Source organism: Athene cunicularia (assembly GCF_003259725.1).
Source record: "Athene cunicularia isolate RWA chromosome 23 unlocalized genomic scaffold, athCun1 chr23_part1, whole genome shotgun sequence".
NCBI lineage: Eukaryota > Metazoa > Chordata > Aves > Strigiformes > Strigidae > Athene > Athene cunicularia.
The window spans coordinates 1,983,984-2,003,099 of record NW_020799130.1 but is presented as its reverse complement, the minus strand read 5'-3'; the positions used below and the strand labels follow the sequence as shown (position 1 = coordinate 2,003,099).

Genomic DNA, 19,116 nt, shown 5'->3' with positions numbered 1-19,116 from the left:
TCACCTCTCCCTCTCTTTCCCCAGTACAGCACTTGTTCTGCAAGAATTGTGCAAAGGAGGAGGCTGGCATAAAGGTCAGTGCTCTTGGGAAGTGCACTGGGAAATCTTCAATAAGCAGTCTTGAACTTCTTTAGAAGGTTTTCATATGAACCCTTAAGTAAAGCACACAAAACTCAGTCCACAGGCCCGAAGGATGAAAGGCTGAAACAGCCCTGTTGGGGCTTGGAAGAACTCGGACATTTGAGCTTTGATGCCTGGGACGCAGCAGGCAGGGTCCTCTACCATGTGTGGTCTCCAGAATGGAGATCCCACGAGGTTCCTGAAGAACTCCCACTGGGATCACTGGGAGATGCCATCACGGCCACATGAAGAGACTAGGCAGAACAGAATCTTCCTGCAATAGAAGCCCCCAGAGCTACAATAGTCTTTCACCAGGGACTGTTTTTATTTACCAATGTTAAATCAACAGAAGGTGAACGTTGTTGAAGAAACAAAGAAGACAAGAATCATTATAGTTGCCCTGGAGTGCTTCATGCTGAAAGCACAGCACGTGAGAGCTGACAGTTGGAGACAGTCCTCACCATCGTATGAGACTCACACACCACCTCCAAAGACACCCCTTGGTTTTGAACTGTTCAAAATGTTTGCCTTGACTAGGCTGACGTGTGTTCAACATCAACTCACCGAGAACAGGCTTCAGCACCTCAGGGGTTGAAGTTTTATTCAAAGTGTACGTTCCCAGCCTGCCTCCAGCCATGCTTTTGTTTCCAAAGAAACTTTCAGCCCAATTACAACACAACAATTCAAAAGGAGGCCAAGAACAGAGAGCTGGAGCCTCTTCTCTCCCCAGAAATGCCCGTCCAGGTGCTCTCAGGGTGACCCCAAAGCCATACCTTCACACCTGGGCAATGGGTGGTCCCAGTTCCTGTTGGTGCCGTGCTGGCAGGTCAGGACAGGGTGGCCGATCAGCTGGTAGCCAGGCAGACACTCAAAAGAGATGGACTGGCCAACGTTGTAACCGGCTCCTCTTACGACACCATTAGCAAAAGGTTCAGGGTCAGGGCACTCCTGAAGCTCGTAGGCTGAAAAAGTAAATAAGGAGGAATGTTTCACACTCCATATTTTCTCACAAAAGCAGGAGCAGTACGCTCTCCGTGCTGCTCGGCTACTTCCTCCTCACACAACGACTTAATTGAAGGAGGTAAACTTTAACGAACCATGCGCACATCTGCATGGAGACCAAGGGAAAATCCTGCTGCGGCTTTGTGGCAGCCTCAGACACGAGCCCTGGGGTCTGCCCTGGTCCACTGGCATCCCAGAGCCTGTATTCACAGTCACCCTGCGCTTCACTTCCAATTGGGAAATCTGCCTTGTTTTCCAACGAAACGTAGACAACCCTGATGACGAATGCAAGTCAATTGGTTAACGTGTTCCACCTGGCAGTATAAATTATTGGTCAGCCTTGCTAGGGCTAATTTGCATAGCAATTTCCATGAGATTACCCAGAGTGCTTCACAGATCACATTCCTGCCTAAACTGTGCAGCAGCGCATGAATTATATGGTGCATGAACAGGACAGCCAAGACAAAATTAATGTTTTCAATTAAGTATGAGCAGCGGCTTTTACTGCTATTTCTGGGGAGTCAGCCCTTTGTCAGTCCTTGGCTGTGTCATGCGGCTGGAGACACAGGCTCCATCTTCCCTCGCTTCTCAGCTATCTCTCCGAGGCAGGAGCTGGGCTGCCTGGCTCCCACCTGCTGCGCAGCAAAGCCCGGCCTAACTGTATTGAGTGTGGGGAACACGACCTGCCCTGGGCATCCTTTGCTCCTCCACAGTCCCACGTGCCCAGGACCGGTGGACAGAGAAGACAGAAAGGTTTTGCAGAAAACACTCCTCAAGGTAGAGCTGCGGATCAAGCTGGGCTAAATGATGATGAAGCTGATGTTCATTTCCAGCAGGGCAAAGCCTGACCCAGGCAGCCCCAATCCAGCACCTTCAGAGAGCAGCAAGTCCACTCCGGGACGGAGCATTCCCAGGGCCTCACCCCACTGGCTGCAGAGAGCGAGGCGGCTGCTGCTCGGAGAACATCACGTCCAGGCCTGGGGGGTGCCTGAGGATTCAAGCTGGGTAAGAAGGCAGCCACCTCCATTCCCATCATCTCCAAAAGCTGCACTGAGGGCATCTCTTGATTTTAATAACTTCTCTCCTTCCACTCCAGGTATCCATGCCAGCCCCACTGTGATTATTTGGCTCCTTACTCACTCGGTTCCCTCCACCAGCCTGCCTCAGCTCAAGGTTAAACTGCAGCTAAGGATGTGTTTGGACTTCAGCTGAGACAGAAAAGCAGCTGCAAAACCCCGGAGCAAACTCATGGCTGCTGAGGACTCTTCTATGTGCACATGACAGTTGACAGAGCCAAGATCTAAGTGAATCTGGCTGGAATTAATTCAAAGGCATTTCACTGTCACAGAGCACTCTAGGAACATTTGCTATTTGCCGTAGGCGTAAGTCCGGGTGAACAGATCCCAGTTATTAGGATTAAGCATGGCCTTCATGTAACACCTTTCCACTCATTTGGATCAAGTCCTCATGGAATTAATTCAACAGAATAGCAACAACCGTGACGCCAACCCTCCCTCCACCGCCCACACCACTGGCACCCGGGGACAGGATTGTCCCACTGCTGCTCGTTCTGTGGCCTCCTTACCTTGGTATTCCAACTTGAAGCCTGGTTTGTTCTGTGAGTGGTCGCTGTGGAAGTACACTGTAGTTTCGTGAGATGTTGACAGGAGGGAACCAGGGATTTCGGTGCCGCTGAACCGCCCGATGACGTTACTGGTGTCGTACGGCCCGTTGCGGATTTCGACAAAGTCATGGTTTGGCTCAGTGGAGAAGTTTAGGAACTGGATGTGAGCGCCTGGAGAGGAGGAGTGAAGAGTTTCTTCTAAAGCCACCCCCAAGCCCCAGCACATCAACACCACTCGCCCAGTGACGCCCAGTATAACCTGGCCAACCAGCAGGAGTACGTTCACCATGGTGGAGGTAGCGGGTGCCCGTAGTTTCTCAGGCGAGCTCGGGCTATTAAACCCCACAGTTTCATGCTGCTGGAGATCCTGTGCCTCCCTCTGTGCCTGACACAGAGAAATCAGGAAGGCAGGCACAAAGCTACACGGATCTCCCCTTGCCAGAGGGAGCGCAGCCAGCTCAGATGCAGGACAGACCGAGCCGGGCGTTTCGTTTCCCCAGCAGCACATGGCAGCTACACCAGGAGGAGGAGAGTTAATTCAGGAAATCTGGACAGTCAGCACTTCCTTCCAGGCATGCAACAATTCCACCTCCTGGCAATTAGGCTCTCTGATGGGGCTGGCGTGGAGAAGAGCTGAGCTGGAGCTGTGCAAATTTCTCTCTTACTATGGGCTGGGAAGATCCTAATTGTGAACGTGCTGACGCCTGCGTGAGCTCTAGCTGAGGTGGGATCTGATCAGACACCAGCTTTGATCACTTGTTACATTTATAAAGGGTTATGCAACTGGTGATGTTTTAAGGCTACTATAAAAGCGAGTAGTTCTGAAGCAGGCAAGCAGGCTAAGGAGGGTGTTACAGCCGATTCAGAGGCATGCCCACAAATCCCTGTCAACCTGTTACACTCCGTGGTGACCTGTAATCACCTTCTGGAAAAATACCTGTCATTTCACAGCACCATATAAATGCATCTTTAATGGAAAGTGGGATGAGGAGAGCAAGCAACAGTTTCTGTAACAGATCTTGGCAAGCAATGCATCCAGCACTGACTGAACAGGGACAGCATCTTCCAATCCCCTCTTCTGTGATTGCCTCAAACCAAACCCCGGCTGTCTCACCGAACCCCACGGGCAGCAATATCCTCCATGTGCAGTCCAGGTTGCTTGGATAATTTCCTGGGAATCCCGGGCTCAGGAGCACTCCTTCCATCTCTTCTGCTGTTCCTCCACACTGGGCTGTAAAATCAACAGCGTTAATGGTCAGGATCACTTACGGGCACTCTGGAGGATGGTGATGGCCAGCCAGCTGTGTGGGAAATAAAGAAATTAAAAACACGGGAGAAAAAAAAGAAAGCCTGCTATGGAACTAGCACAGAGTTTGCCAGGCACTGCGTGGCCACATTACTAATGCATGTGCCTTTCTCCTGCCCGCTGGAGATAAAAGCCTGGGCCCAGAGATCCAGTTTTGGCAATCACAGTGGGAGAGACAGATCTGAGCTGCAAGAGAAGAGACGAACACTCTGTTCTGTCCACAGACGCTGTAACAGGGCACATCACGCACACAGCACTTGTTTGAATTCCTAACCACCTAAAAAAAATTATTGTGTAGAAACAGACTGATCCTATTTTGACTCCAGTTACCACTACTTTTTCTGGTTAGCTGAGCTACCTTGACTGTTCTACTTGTCAATCTCTGGGCAATTACTGATAAATATAGAACAGAGTGTTTGCACACTGAGGTAAATTCCCTACCAAGAAGCGATCCACAGATGACAGCAGAAAATATGTTTACAAAAGGCATCACATAAAATTTAAAGACAGATAGCATCTTCTCATGCTTATCTGGGTGACCTCTACCTCGTTACGGTAATGCCATCAAGCTGAATACACCCAGGTGTACTTCTAACGCGTTCTGACAGCCAAGGTACAGATTTCCTTTGTCCGATATCTCATTACGTGTGTACTTGCTACTAACAAGGTTTCTCCCAGAAGATTTCTCTCTTTTTGCTCTTAATGGCTCTTTAATAGAACTCCTTCTAAATTATTTAGAAGTCAAGCATCTGGATGAAGTAGACCAGAAGAAAATCAGCATGCTTGGCCAGGGAGGAGAGCTGTTCTTTGAGCAGGGGAAGGATCCTGAGCCTGGGTTGCCGTGTGGCCAACAGCCAGTGGTGGTCTGGCCAGTGTTTATAGACACGTCAGCGCCAAATCAGTGCAGGACAACAAGCCACAGGACCATCAGCATGGGGTGGTGCAGCATCCCCACCAAAGGTGATGGTCACTCGTGATGATCTGGATGTGTTTACGCCTCTCTGAAGCTGGAAGAACCTTTTCAGCCAAGCGTGATCCAAGCTGAGGGATGTGACAGGCAGGTGGGTGGGTGTTCAGACCATTGCACCTGGTCACGACTGCCCAAACCCAGAGATCTGAAGGAAACCCCGGTGGTGTTCACACTGTGAGAGCGCCCAGCAGGCACAGCCCAACCAGGCAAAACCCTGCTGAACAGAGCGACTGATGCTGAGGAAAAGAAGAAAACTTGAAACCTGTAGTTACTCAGCTAGTCATCCCAGCTAGATGACAACATCGGGATCCTCCTGCAGGCTGGGATCCCCCAACTCTAATGCTGAGCTGAAGGGCTTCTGATTGCTTTCAGAGCAACTCCCATGGGTCTGAGTCCTTTAGTTCAGTCATTCTGCTGTAAATGTCTCTATTTATTCCTGGCCTGCAGATCATCAGATAAAAGAACTGTTAGCTCTTATAATTACTTTAAAGCAAAAAGATGTAAGCTAGAACAGCAGGAGCCTGAAATAACTGTTAACTAAAGCTATTAAATGCATAAATGTCTCTCTCAAAAGCTGTAAAATGTGCAATATGAATATTAAACACCTAGATTTGCTAAAAGCAAAATACTGAAAATAATCAAGGAACTCCAGCAAGTTCCCTTCACCTCTGTGCCTCTTCACTCAGGGCTTACTTATTTCACGGTGACAATCGAGTGCCCAGCCCTCTTCTCTTAAGGCCCGAGACACTTGGCAGTCTCAGCCCTGCTCCTCAGAGGGTGTCACGGGCAAACAGCCGTCTTGACAAGCGACCTGGCTCTTGCTGGTCACACAGGACCTGCTAGACACCAAAGTGGGGACAGCAGGCACCAAGTGGTGCAGTTGGGAGAGCCTGGGAGGCAAACAGCCTTCAGGGAGAGATGCAGTTTTAGTGATGCCAAGATGCATTTCATAAAAAAAAAGCCACAGTCTTGGAAATCTTTGCTTAAGATGGAAAAAGAAAAAAAACCCAACCCTCAATCCATAAACCCAACCTACTTTCAATACAAAGAAGTTTTAGGTTTTGCCTTTCGAATAAATTTTTGTTGAGGAAACCTTTTCTGTATTTTATATTTTATACTATAGCCACATGTTAAACATTCAAAATAAAGCATTCCAGGCAGCCCACAGGGACTTTCTTGTTGGCATTTCCTCTGCAACAAATGAAGATTTTTCCACACTCCAGAACAAACCTGCATTTCTCTAACTCAGACCTTTACTTTTTTTTTTTTTTTTTTTTTTTTTTTTTTTTTTTTTTTTTTTTTTTTTTTTTTTTTTTTTTTCTTTAAAGAACAGTGCTGTAAATATTTGCTGATTACAAAAGAACAAGAGTCCTACCGATGCAAAGCGGAGGTGGGTAATTCCAGCGGCGGACAGTGCCTGGCATGCAGGAAATGTGAGAGTGGCCCTGGAGGAGGGGAAAAAAGACGTGGCATTTGTAGGGTGTCCTTGTACTGGGGTGTTTGCTGTTGTCCTTTTTGCTGGAGAAGGTGCAGTACCTGAAGCGCGTAGCCTGGCTCGCACTGGAATGAGACGACGTCGTTCACGAGGTAGCGCTCGCCGACCTTGAGGCCGTTCCCGGGAACGGGGGGCTCCGGGCAGCTGGACAGGCCCACGGCTGCGAAGACAAGAGGGAGGTGAGTGCTCGGGGAGTGGGACGGGGTCTGCGCTGAAGGCCAGAGGAATGGAAACACGGCGCCTTCATTTTATCCCATTCCCCTGTTTACCAACCAGCTCTGCCACAGACACTGATGGGAAAGTGGCCTTTGGGTTCTCCCCCAAGACACCCCCAACCCTGCAGTACTCCCTGTGTACAGGCTATGTCCAGGATCCAGAGGTCTCCATGTCTAGTGCCTTCACTTTACCTGGAACACACATTTTTCTTTTTTTCCACATACAAAGGCATCACAAATCACTTTGTGATTCGTGGTCAAAAATGGTTTTGATTGAACCCTAGCGACCGGATGGGAGAGGTGGATCTGTGACAGCATGTCCACTGCAAAGCAAAGACTGACTTGTTCTCAACGTTTCACAAACCCAAACACCCACCACGAGCCCTCCCCACCCGAGGGCTGTACCCGTGTGACACCTTCCCTGACCAGGCACCACCCGACAGGAGCTCGGGGGACGCGAGAGGGAACCACCCACTGTCCCTCGCTGCCAATATCAAGGCCATACTGGATGTAATTTGTCCCTTTCTGGGCAGAAGCAGCACGGTTTCATTCTCTGACCCTATTCTTCCTGTTTTCAATTACAGATTAAATTTACCATGAGCTATAAGCAGCAGTAAGTGCCGCCAGTCCTTGACGGTGCCTGCAGAAGAGCCTAACGAAAATTTCATTCAATCCCATTTCCATCTGAGCTACATTTACAACTGGGAATATCCTGCTGGAAACCCAATTAACAATCCCCGAAGTCGCGTATCGGGTGACTTGCTCTCCTTTACACACACGCCACCCCCTCTTCCTCCTGCAAAACCAAACGGAGATAAAACGACGACCGGCGTCTGCAGTCACCGCGTGCCCACCGCGGCTCAGCTGCCTGCCGGCACCTCCCTCACTCTCAGTGCTGGCAGCTGCCACTAAAAGATAACCTTCTGCATCACTGCAAGGGCTAATGCTCTGCTGAAACCCTACACTCTGAGGCTGAGCCGAAAGCAGATGATAAAAAGAGAGGAGAGAGAAGATGCTGACTCTCCTCCTGAACCTGAGTCACTCTTCCCAGCAGGAAAACATGTAGCCCCCTCTCCATACATGGGTGTATTGCTTGACCATCAGAGAGAAACCAGCTTCAAATAACCTCCCATTCAGATCGGTGGGCACTGAGTTTCACTCAGTCCTAAATTCTTTTTGCTCTGCTTCCTCTTCTAAGCATGTAAATGCAAGAGCTTTGCTTGAGGAATCCAGTGAGGGAGAAAGAAGGGGAGGAAACAAACTCATCTCTCAAAACTTCCTCGCAGCACCTCTAACTGAACAAAGACAAAACCTGGGGCTCAGAACTGTGAAATTCCAATTGTACAAGCAAAGGAAAAAAAATAAATTATTTCCAGCTGCCCTGAAAAATCAACATCTATTAATTTTCTCAGTCGAGAAACCAAACAAGCCTGATGGTCTCAAGCCTCATAAAAAAAACGTGAACATGATTGTAGCAATGGGGTAAAATGATCCTCAAAGAACTTATTGATTGAAATTGAAATGAAGAAACAAAGTGGCATTAAGGGAATTTCTAAACCAACAGCCATTTCTCCAGCTCCCAGAGAGCAATCTGGGGCATGCTTCCTCTCCCCAGTCTTGCTGGTTGCTGGGATCTCGCTGGATCCGTGAATATGCAAAGTTTCAATCTGCAAACCCAGTGAAACCTGGAAAGCTTAGTACCGGTCAGCAGCACAGAGTCTCTGCAGTCAAACAGCCATGCCATTTCCGTGGATGTTTTACAAAATGAAATGCACTTCCAAATCTATTTGCCGCTTTGGAAAAATAAACAGAGAGTCGGTTGGCTTCAAATACAAGATTTGTGATCAGAACCAGTTATCAGACTCGGTGTCCGGCACAAACCAATTCCGTCTGCGCTGCCCCGAGGAGGATGTTTAACAGCGGCAGCAGCCCCAGCACATCAGCTGCCCGGTACCGCCACCAGCGCGGGAGCAGAGCCAGACCCTGCCACGCGTGAACCACTGCCCAGGCTGGCCCCTGGCCTCATCACACCCGTGTCCCCCGCACACGGCAGCGCACAGGCCCTCCTGCCTTCCTGCAAAACCCCCAGTGTCCGTGTGCTGAACAGAGCGAGAGCTGCCGTCATGCACCCGCTTGCTCGCGCGCTGTCCGTGCTGCTCTGGGCTGGGTGGGAATCACTCCAGATCCCAGTACAGCACCAGTGGTGCGGTACCAGCCACCACCACAGTGACCCGCTGCAGCTTGGCTGTAGCACCCCGTTCCCGAACGGACAGCTGCTCCGATAGCAGGAATCAAAACAGGGATGCGGGGGAGAAGGGATTTGTGGCATCCTTATCCAGACTTGACTGCCCTTTCCCAAGAGACTCTCTCCCCTGCCAGGTCTTCCAGTTTTAGTCAGGTTTGCTCTTTTACCACTGAGGACTTCTTTTTTTAAATGCTGTCTCTGTGTATCATCACGTGCAACGATGTTCTCAGGCCCGTACACCCAAGAACTAAATGCAGCCTTGCATTAGATCCACCAGAAGCAAAGTGCTGCTGCTCTGCGAGGGCGTCAGCACAATTCAGAGCGCGTGAACCCATTAAAAATGTCCGACACAACAAATGTGGAGAAAGGAGCAGGTGCCTTCGGGCAGGGCCTCCTTTGGAACGTCAGCTCAAAGCTTCCCATTTAGCTCACGTCTGTGAGCCTCCCCCAGATGGAGACTGCAAAAGGAGGGTGGCCACGCTTTCATCTCAGTCACAAGGGAAATTATGCTGTGCAGTGTCTGGATGCTGCAGCTCCAAACACAAAGCAGACGGAGATGCTGTGCCAGTGGGTAAACTGGGCAGAAGCCAGCGTGGGGCTGGCAGCAAAGGCAGCGGACGGTGTCCTGGCTCTATGGACAGAAGCACAATCACCTGCCTCTACTCAACACACTCTACTCAACACCTGAAATACCGTATGCAGTTTTGTGCCCCACAGCGTAAGAAAAACATTGACAAAGTGATCTGAGGTCAGCAGAGGAGCATCAGGATGGCCGGGGGCTGCAGCTCACCCTGTCAGGAGAGGCTGCCCGGGGTGTTTGTGCAGTCTCCATCACCATTTGGTGTTCTTCAAGCACAGACTGCATGAAGAGGTGTAAAGTGAATAATCTGGTTTTATCTCCTATGTGACCCTGCTTTCAGCGGGAGGTTCGATGAGATGACCTCTGAGGTCCCTTCCAACTGGAATTGTCCTATAAAGCCCTGCACGCCGTCTCCAGCCATGACCAACACCATGTGCCTGGGAAAGGCCGCAGAGCAGGCAGTCCCGCGATGGCAAGCGTCGGTTTAGGCACTTCTGGAGCAAAGATTACAGCACTGTGTTGAACAGGCCAACTCTCCGTGAATTTTTAATACTGTGTCCTCCACAACTCCTGTGCTACGACACAGAAACCAAACAGGTGCAGCAAAGCACATCAGCAGCAAGATGAGGGTCACCCCACGACCTCACATCTCCTCTGTTCTCCATTGACACTCGCTCCTTCGCTGTGAGTTGAGAGCAGGGAACCACATACGCACGGGCCTTAAAGTTCACCATCCCTTCCCCACTAAGCAGTTTCCACTTCTACAAGGCAATGGCTCCGTAACCATTGCTCAGAGGAACTGCAAGATCAAGGCTAAATTGCTCTTACTTTTGTATTCCAGGTGAAAGCCAGCAGCAGAGACGCTGATATCTGAATAGAAATGCAGATAGAGCTGGTTTGAAGTGCTGTTCAGCAGCGCAGGCACTGTAGTTCCTGGGGAAACAAGAGGTGCACAAAGATACTGAAGAGGAATCTTTTTTCCTCCTCCGTGTCCTCGGAGACTAGCTGCAGAAGAGCCTGAGAACAGAAAGTCCTTTAACTTAACAAGCTCTGTTGGTTTTGATCAGGTTCTAATGAGGCCAATTGAGAAATACCCAAGGCCTCTCTGCAATGGCCTTTTCAAAGTCTACTGGCGAGTTGTATCATGTGAAGTTTTACCTCTTAAGAGACCAGACAGACTATAAGCATCGAGAAGGGAACCAGTGATGAGAAACAGCGTGGGTGGAGCACAGGTCCCCCCGAGGTCCCGACTCCTTCTCCTGCCTCATTCCCTGGAAGCTGGTGCAGCACCAGGTCAGGGCAGTTCTATCCCAAACGCAGCCCTTGGGAACAGAGTCTGCTGGTCTTTATGCGTGACCCTTCTCCTTAGCGAGCTCAAAGCACTTTGAACACATTTGTTCACTAAATAAGCAAGACTCAGGGCCATCGGTTTGCAAGCGGCTCTATTATTTGAAAGCTTTACGATGCTCTTGGGCTGCTTGCTACTCCCTGCTCCACTAAAAGCCACGGTCCCCACTGCCCAGCAAATGAAAGGTGGGTTTGTAGCCCTTCATCTGCTTTGGTGCAAATCTACCAGGTGAGGTTAACCTGCTGAGTGCAGTGATCTGAGCTAAACCCCCCCCCCCCGCTGCCGGGCTGCAGCACAAACCCCAAACATAACGCACTGGTTTTGTGTTTAAGGCTCTCTATCCACACTTTCCGCAGGAAGGCAGGAGTAAAATTCATCATTCAACAAAATAGATGACTCTCTTTAAGCACATGCTTAAATCTATTCCATGTTTTTGAAGCACTTAAGCATATGCTTAGTGTTACGTACACGCCGAGGTCCAGGTGACATGAACAGGAATTAAGCCCACACCGATGGGCTCCACTCAACGTGGTGCTGAACACGTACCAGAGAAACTTCCCAGCATGGTGGCCGTGTTATCTCCTCCATCGAACACTTCCAGGGAATCCCAGTTCTGCTCAGTAACAAAACTGATCACCTGGATCTGAAGAGAAGAAAGAAAAAAGTGACAGTACAGCTCTAACAAACCGAAATAATAACAATGAAAGGGCCACTAATAAAAGTTCGTGACACACCCCGAGGCTGCAATTCTTGAAGTTTAAGTCGGCACTGTTATGTGTCTGTGCAAAACCTGGAGACCGATTGCCTTGGACTACCACCCCACTGGGGTTACAGCCATTTCCCAGCAAACTCCACACTTCAAACTTCTGCATCAGGAGCACCGGCTGCGGCGGCTGCCACTGCCACAAAGGGAGAGCTCCTGTAATTTCACAGCTAATTTAGAGCAGCTAAGAATCTGAACCTTTTTTTTTTTCTTTTCCGTTTTAAGAAATCTCTGAAGACTTCTGCAACACTTTCAAGTGAAAGCAACCACTAGCAACCCAAGAGCTAAACCAGAGACACACCCACATTAAACCACAAGATTTTTTTAATCCGGTGAATTTTCTGCAGCTGTCTTGTTTCTCAGCTTTTCATCAAATCACTCAAAGTCGTGTTTTCAAATTTCCTACCTTTCTCTGCCGTGTCCCGTGAGGTTTGGAGGCTTAAGGAAGTCACTTGATTCCATTAGAACATAAGTGCAATCCTCAAAGGAGTAACATCATGAGATCTGATAAATCTGCATTTACCCTGAAAAGCAGCCCTTATACTTCAGCAAAGATGCAATTGCAGACATTTGCTTTCCTCGACTGTTGTGAAAATGGATTCTGCCTTTATTCCTAAATACTGGAAGTTCAAAGTATTCAGCGTCCCGTTAAGAAAACAAGCTGTGCTGTAGATCAAGTTTGAACAGTCTGAGTCAGACAGCAAACCTGAGAGAATGCCAACAGTACTTGGAAAAAAAAAAAAAAGCTTTCATCTGTAAGCTCAAGATGAAACTTTCAAACACTGGATACCTCAAATTAAACTTCTAGGCCGACAACCTAAAAAAGGACCTTAAAAAGGCAAAGCAGGAGCATAAATGACTTGTACAACCTGGCTCCAAACAAAAGCCTTCCTCCCTTGGCACACGGCAGAATCTGCAGTTGTCTGGCACTACTGCCGGCGGGCCTGGGGAAACAAGACAACTCCGGGGATTTGGGCAGGTTCATCTCCCTTCCCCTCCAGCCTTCACACGTCTGCTTATGGCGGAGCCTCCATTCTCTGAGCTCTCCTTGGACAAAGATTTCCTGCTAAGCCTAAGGCTTCTGATGTGCACTCGTCCCGTGGAACTCAAGAGAATCCCTGCGGTAAGCACCGAGCTCGGCAGGACACGGTCACTGGAGCAAACGCTGTGAGATTTCGGTGCCCTGCAAACCTTGGCTGCACGTGCAAGCACACGCAGTCGTGTACAGACGCTTCCCCTGCCCTCTGGTCATTCTGTGAAACCCCTCTCCCCGTATCCTGCGGCGTTCCTACCCTGTATTTACACATCCACCCCAAGTACCTCGTTTGCTTTTGCCCTGCTAAACATAAAACAAAACACACGCGCATTTAAAAAAAAAAAAGAACAATCAAACCCCATTACTTCTGCCATTTTAACCTTTTTTCCTCCTTGATTTACTCTGAATAAAGCAGGCTATAAAGTTCCTGCAAAGTTTGGTGGTTACTTTTTTTCTTTCCCCCAAAAAACTAAGTGGAGTTCATCTAGCAGGAATTGCAGTGACCCCTGCGGAGCCATTACTGATCCCACTGACCAAGTCAATACCTTTTCAGCCTGCATAATTACACCCCTATTGTGATTTACATTACTGAAAGGGAACGTGGATTGAGAATGTGCATTCTATTTGCTCTTACATTTTCTAAATTATTTATTCTCCTCCCCCCAAACATAGCGGAATAAACATTCTTAAGGTCCTAATTCTAGTCCGACATGTGGATTCACAAGGGATCTGCATCTATTTACTGCCATGTATATAAATTAATTCACTCAGGAAGGTTTGCTACAGGAATGAATAATTCATGGCAGAAGTGCTAGCTCGTACACTGATTACCTAAAAATCCTACCAGTGGCTTGCTGCTACTAAGAAAGCTTTAATTTCACCTCCTCCTCTGATTTACAGTTGTTTAAGCTTTAATTGTTGTACAAAACGAGGGTAAACTGATGTTTAAATTAGTTTCTAGGAACTGAGACCATTTCACACACAAAGCAGGGATGGGGGACATGCAGCCTGTGTGGGTGCCCGGCGGGTCCAGCTCGGTGCCCATCACCCAGCCTCTGGGCTCCCCTCAACCGACAGCTCCTGCCCAGGGCTTCACTGGGGGACAAAACCCTTCACTGCGCCTTTTTCCCCCCAGAGAAGCCTTCCAGCAGAAGGCCCAGCATCACAAACCGAGGTGACCTGGCTCGACGCCGAGGGAAGGCATCACCCCGCGCCAGCCCCTGTTCCAGGGTGGCGGGTCCACCCCCAACACCGACACCCTGGGGACCGCCCCCCCCGAGGCTTCACCCAGCACCACGGTCCAGCCCTTCACCAAAAACCTCCCACTCTAGACCCAGAACCTGAATTTACAGCCTGGCAGTGGTAGAGCTCAGTCACAGGATTCACTTTTTTGTTGGTATGCATTCTGTGTTAAACCCCCCAGATCTCTATTTCCCTTGCAAGCGATCACATCCAGTGAGGGGGGAGGAGGAAGGAAAAAAAAAACCAACAAAAAAAACCCAACAAAACCACAACACTTGGCATTACATTTTTCCAGTTTTCCAGGAGATCGCTGCGTTTGCACCACCAAAGAGGTGAGGAACAAGTACTTATCAATAAAGACGTGCTTTTAACAGCCCCCTGCCATACCCGCTCTCCTCTAGGCTGAGCAGACACATGCAAATCCAGCTCCACAGGCTGAGAAGCGGCAGCGAGGGTTTGCATTCAGGACGCGGCGGTGCAGAATACAGACAATCTATTGACATCGCTTTAAAAATTAAGTGAATTATCACCTCCTGATCCCAGGAGTCCCGAGCAACTTGCAAAACTGCCTCAACTCTTCAGACGTTCGGCTGAGCTAAAGGGATGCTCCTGCCATTCCAGGGGTTTTGAGAACGGTTAGAATTTCAGATAAACAGGAAAGAATGGAGAGTGAGCTCTGAGGCTTCTGAAGACACTATTTTAAATGGCTCCAAAAACAAAGAGGAGAGTGGAATCTGCTGCACTGGACACAGCAAAAGTCTGGCAGAGGGCTCAAAATATTACTCCGGGCTTGTGCTGCTTCGCTGTGAAGCCCCCAGTGCTGCGCCCACCAGCTCTGCCCATCCCAGCCCCAGGTTCAGGTGTTGGTTCTGAGTTACTCTGGCGGCACCGGGCAGAGCTGTAACCCAGCAAGGCAGAGCTGACGTTTCAAGAGAACTGTTGAGAGAAACAGAACTGCCGCGTGCCAACAGCTGTGAGCGCTGCGGAGAGGGAGGAACCCACCTACAAATCCATTAGCCAAATACATGGATAGAGAAATGAAAGCACTTAATGAACAAAAACCCTTGCAGACAAAGTGGTGTGAAGAAGAAGAAGAAGAAGGAGAAAGAAACCCTCTGATAATGAAGTCTGTGGGATGAATGAACCCGTTCAAGAATCCATCTCTGCTGTGTCAAGCAATGTCAGCGTAACGCACGGTGAGACGCTTCCTGGGAGGACAAGGCACACACGTGCTGAACGGGAACGTTATCTAGGGTTTGGTCTCTGATGCTGGGCTTAATTCTCAACATTCTGTAGTTTGCAGGATTATTTCTGCAGAGGAATGATAACGACCACAAAAAGACCTGAAGAGAGAGCTCATTTACCTGGAGACAATGAACAGCAAAGCTGTAATTGTACAATCACACTGCTGCAACTCTGCTGGCATAACAAATCCAGGCAGGCACTTTGAGCAAGCAACTCTTCCTTGGTGTAGCTGACATTGCTTTCAACATTGCATAATTAAGCAGTATATATACCCAAAATACTACAATTATTTTGTTACACCAGAACAGACGCATGGCTCCAGTTGATTTCTTACGGGGAGTGACTCCAGGATGCAAAAATCCCCCGAAATATTACCCGCTTCTGGCAGTCACAGTGCAAACAAACGTCTGATTCCAGAGAATTGCAAACTGAACCCATCTGTCCCCTGTGAGGAGCAGCAACTTCACAGCACGTGGCCTCTAAGAGCACCAGATACTGAGCACTGTCCTCTCCAGACCACGCTGCAGCAGCCGCTGCTGCCACCGTACCTGTATCCCTGCTCCTTCGGGGACCGTTATCTTCCACACGCAGTTGAGGCTGTTCAGGTACGGCTCAGGGAAGCCAGGGGACAGGATGGTTCCTTTGCGTTCAGTCAAATTTCCACCACATGGCACTGAAATAAGAAAAGTCCTATTTGAAAGCGAAAGGACTTGGCTTTATACTAAAAAACATTCTCTTTAAAACATCCGTCCACGGACAAAAAAAGCAAGCAGAATTGGCTCGTGATTCAAGGATGAGATTTGTGGGAATAATCCTCTTTTCAGCAACTCTCTCATACCATTTCTAACACAAGCAGCGCTTCGGTGCGGAGAGGGCTGGGTACATCTTCCCGCGAGACTGCTTCTTTAGGGACTGCCCTCCTCTAAAGAAGATGAAAGCAGCTTTCAGACAGATCTCGTTTATTCTAGATGTGGGATGCTCAGATCTCACAGCGAGGACCTGGATCAGAAGGTCCCGTCCCCAACATTCGGGGTTAACCGCCCTTGTCCATAGGCAGGCCTGGTTTTTGCATGTAAAAGGTATGAAATATGAATTTTTTTTGTTCTGTTGCTGGATTTATTTTAGTTGGCAAGTTTATTTGGTTTATGGGTTGTCTTTTTGTGGGTTGTTTGGTTTTTTTTAACTATCCCAAAGAACACACTTTATTTTTCTAGCACAAACTGCTGAACTGTTTCGTCTTCTCTGCCCCCCCCCAAACCCAACCCCAAAGCAACTTACCCACACAGGTGGGTACCGAGACGTTCCACTGGGCCAGCGCCCCGGGCATGGTGAGGCACTCGATGCTGCGGGGGCCCTGCAGCACGTAGCCAGCGCTGCACTCGAACCGCACCACCGCGCCCACCGCGAAATCACTGCCCAGGCGCCGGCCGTGGCGCGGCTCCGGCACCGAGCTGCACTGCGTGGCGCTGGTCCGGGGCACCGCTGCCACGCCGCCGGGTGACACAGCAAAGAGAAAAGAGACAAGAGAAAAGGGTTAGAGCAAACCTTGTGGAAATATTAAAGCTCTGTTAAAAACAGCACAGGAATCTGTCTCCACCTAAACCCCACAGAGAAGCGGAATGCAAACTGACTACTGAGAAGAAAAAGAAACGACGTTTCGCTCAAACTTCTGTCAATTCAAGTGATACCTGAAATAAAGGTCCATCACAGAACCATGCATCCTTCCTAAGATGAGACTGTTTGCCTTCAGAAAACTTCTCATCACATCAAAAAGGTCATTTCTAAATAGGAGAAATCAAGGCATTCAGCAATGACCTTCCAGAAAGGTTGGTTTGCCATATAATGCTAGAGCCTCAGCAGAAAACCTTTAGGTTTCTGAACTCACTTGGCCTCATTACTATAAAGGACAGCAATTTTAAACAATCTTCCTCATCATGAGAAAGGTAAAAGAAAGAAAAGGGGAATTTAAGTTGAAATTCTGTTGAAATTGCCTGCATTCCCGTTCAATACTGGAAACAACAGTCAAAGGAAGAAATGCAGAGTCTGACAGATAAGTGAGGGGAAAAACAAGTCAAAGAAATGTTTATTGCCAAGGAAGAAATCAATTCGCATTTTTCTCTGAGTTGCTTTACAATTTATTAGCGTTTAATGCCCGAGTTGCTGGGAGAGGAAAAATGCAGAGATGATGAGCACATTAGCTATACTGTTTGATTTTAATTTAATTCAGAGAGATGAATGTCAAACCCACTGTCAAAGGCACAACGCAAGATGATCAGCAAGAAACTGAAGTGTCTTAGTGGTCTGGGGAGGGGAATGGAGAGGCAGAAAGGAGCCACTTCTGACAACGCGCTTCCTGGGGCAAATCCAAGAAAGCCAAAAGGCTAATGGATCTGTGCCCCTGCTCAGATAACCCCAGCTCAGCCATTTGTGACCGGCGAGCATGTGCTTGGCCTCTCTCCTAACCACAGAAACCCTCATGCCTGTGTGCTTGACCCCCCAGCTCTGCTCTCCAGCTGCTTCAGGCTTCCGACTCCTTCACCTCGGGGCAACTTGCCACACGCACACATCACTGGGAGGGGAGGCTTTGGGAGAGAGAACTCCTCGTTTGTGTAAAAATGAGAGGAAACGCCGTTCGAGCCTGGCCAGGCAGATCAAACCCAGGGCTGACTCTTTTTCTGCTTTCCATGCAATAATCACTGAAGAGTGCACAGCTCTTAATTAGCATGCGGGAGGGAGGAGGTAATCTTTACGGATTCCATCAAAACCTTTGCTTTGCTGAAATCGTGAAAGATCGCTATCAGAAGGACAGTTGTTTTACAATAGCGAGGCAGAGATTCAAGAGAACGGATCTCTGGGTACTATAAAATCCAAACCATGCTTCGCTTCGCCCCCGGAGAAGGCGCAGGTTGACCCTGCTGCCCGTCCCCACTTTACAGTAACGTGCATGTAAAAGCTTGGCTGAACCACAGATAGCTACACAAAGCACGTGGGTGGGAAAGCCCTTCTGTTTTCCCACTATTCTGTGCATCGCTTTCTATTTACTACTCTCAAATCTCCAAGGGGGACTCGCCCAATGCAACACAAGCTGTTACTGAAAGGATCAAGGGGCAAAAGTTTGACAGGAGGAGACCTGAGCCTATGACACTTAGAGACGAAGGATTTTTACAGAGTTGCTAGACAAGTGTTCAGCTGCTTACGCTGAGAAACGTGCTAAAATGCCAGTGGGAGAATTTGCTTGGGTATAAATCTCAAGAACTCACTGTGTACTCAGGGCATGATTCAATGAGATACTTCTGATACTAATCCTGGGACGTGTGAGGGTTGAGGCTGCGTGAAAATGGAAGGTCTGAATATGAAGTACCTCCAGGAGCCAGGCAGCCCTGCAAGTTCACTGCTACTGGAATAACCTTCATCTCCTGTGATAGTTCCTCTTCAGACAGAAAGCGTGAAGGACCCACAGATGCCAAAAGCATTTCAGGACACTTCAAGGCACCCCTGTCCCTCTGACCATTATCTCGGGACCAAGCTGAGGACGTCTCCAGAACACAACTGTACTCACCTTGGTAGACAAAATGAAAACCTTTGGCTGTAGATTGACCCTTGGCACTAAATTTGATGAGAATCTGGTTGGTGGTAGCTAACGGTAACGATTCACCTGGACGAGGGGAAAGAGACAAAGCAGGATTACAACATTAGCCACCCCAACGGGCTGCACAGAGCAGGGTGTTGAATGGCAGGCTGTGGTTTTTCAGTCCCCTTTTCCCAGCAGCAACAGGGACACGTTCCCTACCTGTATGAGAGCCCGAGAGGGAGCTGAGGAGCCGGGAGTGCTGGTTGGGGCCATCGTGCACTTCAATGATGTCGTTGAGCGCGGTCTGGAAAAAGGCAAACTGCCCAAAGACCACTGCAAAGAGAGGGAGGAACC

General features: G+C 48.9%; 1 protein-coding gene across 1 annotated transcript in view; it reads right to left on the bottom strand.

Annotated features, from left to right (window-relative positions):
* CSMD2 (CUB and Sushi multiple domains 2) overlaps positions 1-19,116 on the bottom strand; it is a 287,923-nt gene that overhangs the window by 54,258 nt on the left and 214,549 nt on the right. Inside the window, exons 33-43 of the mRNA XM_026863211.1 lie at positions 18,982-19,095; positions 18,751-18,846; positions 16,470-16,673; positions 15,740-15,864; positions 11,452-11,548; positions 10,386-10,490; positions 6,559-6,677; positions 6,398-6,467; positions 3,861-3,977; positions 2,708-2,917; positions 894-1,082 (exon numbers count right to left, since the gene is read on the bottom strand). Coding sequence (XP_026719012.1) covers positions 894-1,082; positions 2,708-2,917; positions 3,861-3,977; positions 6,398-6,467; positions 6,559-6,677; positions 10,386-10,490; positions 11,452-11,548; positions 15,740-15,864; positions 16,470-16,673; positions 18,751-18,846; positions 18,982-19,095 — 1,446 coding nt within the window. The remainder of the gene's footprint in view (positions 1-893; positions 1,083-2,707; positions 2,918-3,860; positions 3,978-6,397; positions 6,468-6,558; positions 6,678-10,385; positions 10,491-11,451; positions 11,549-15,739; positions 15,865-16,469; positions 16,674-18,750; positions 18,847-18,981; positions 19,096-19,116) is intronic.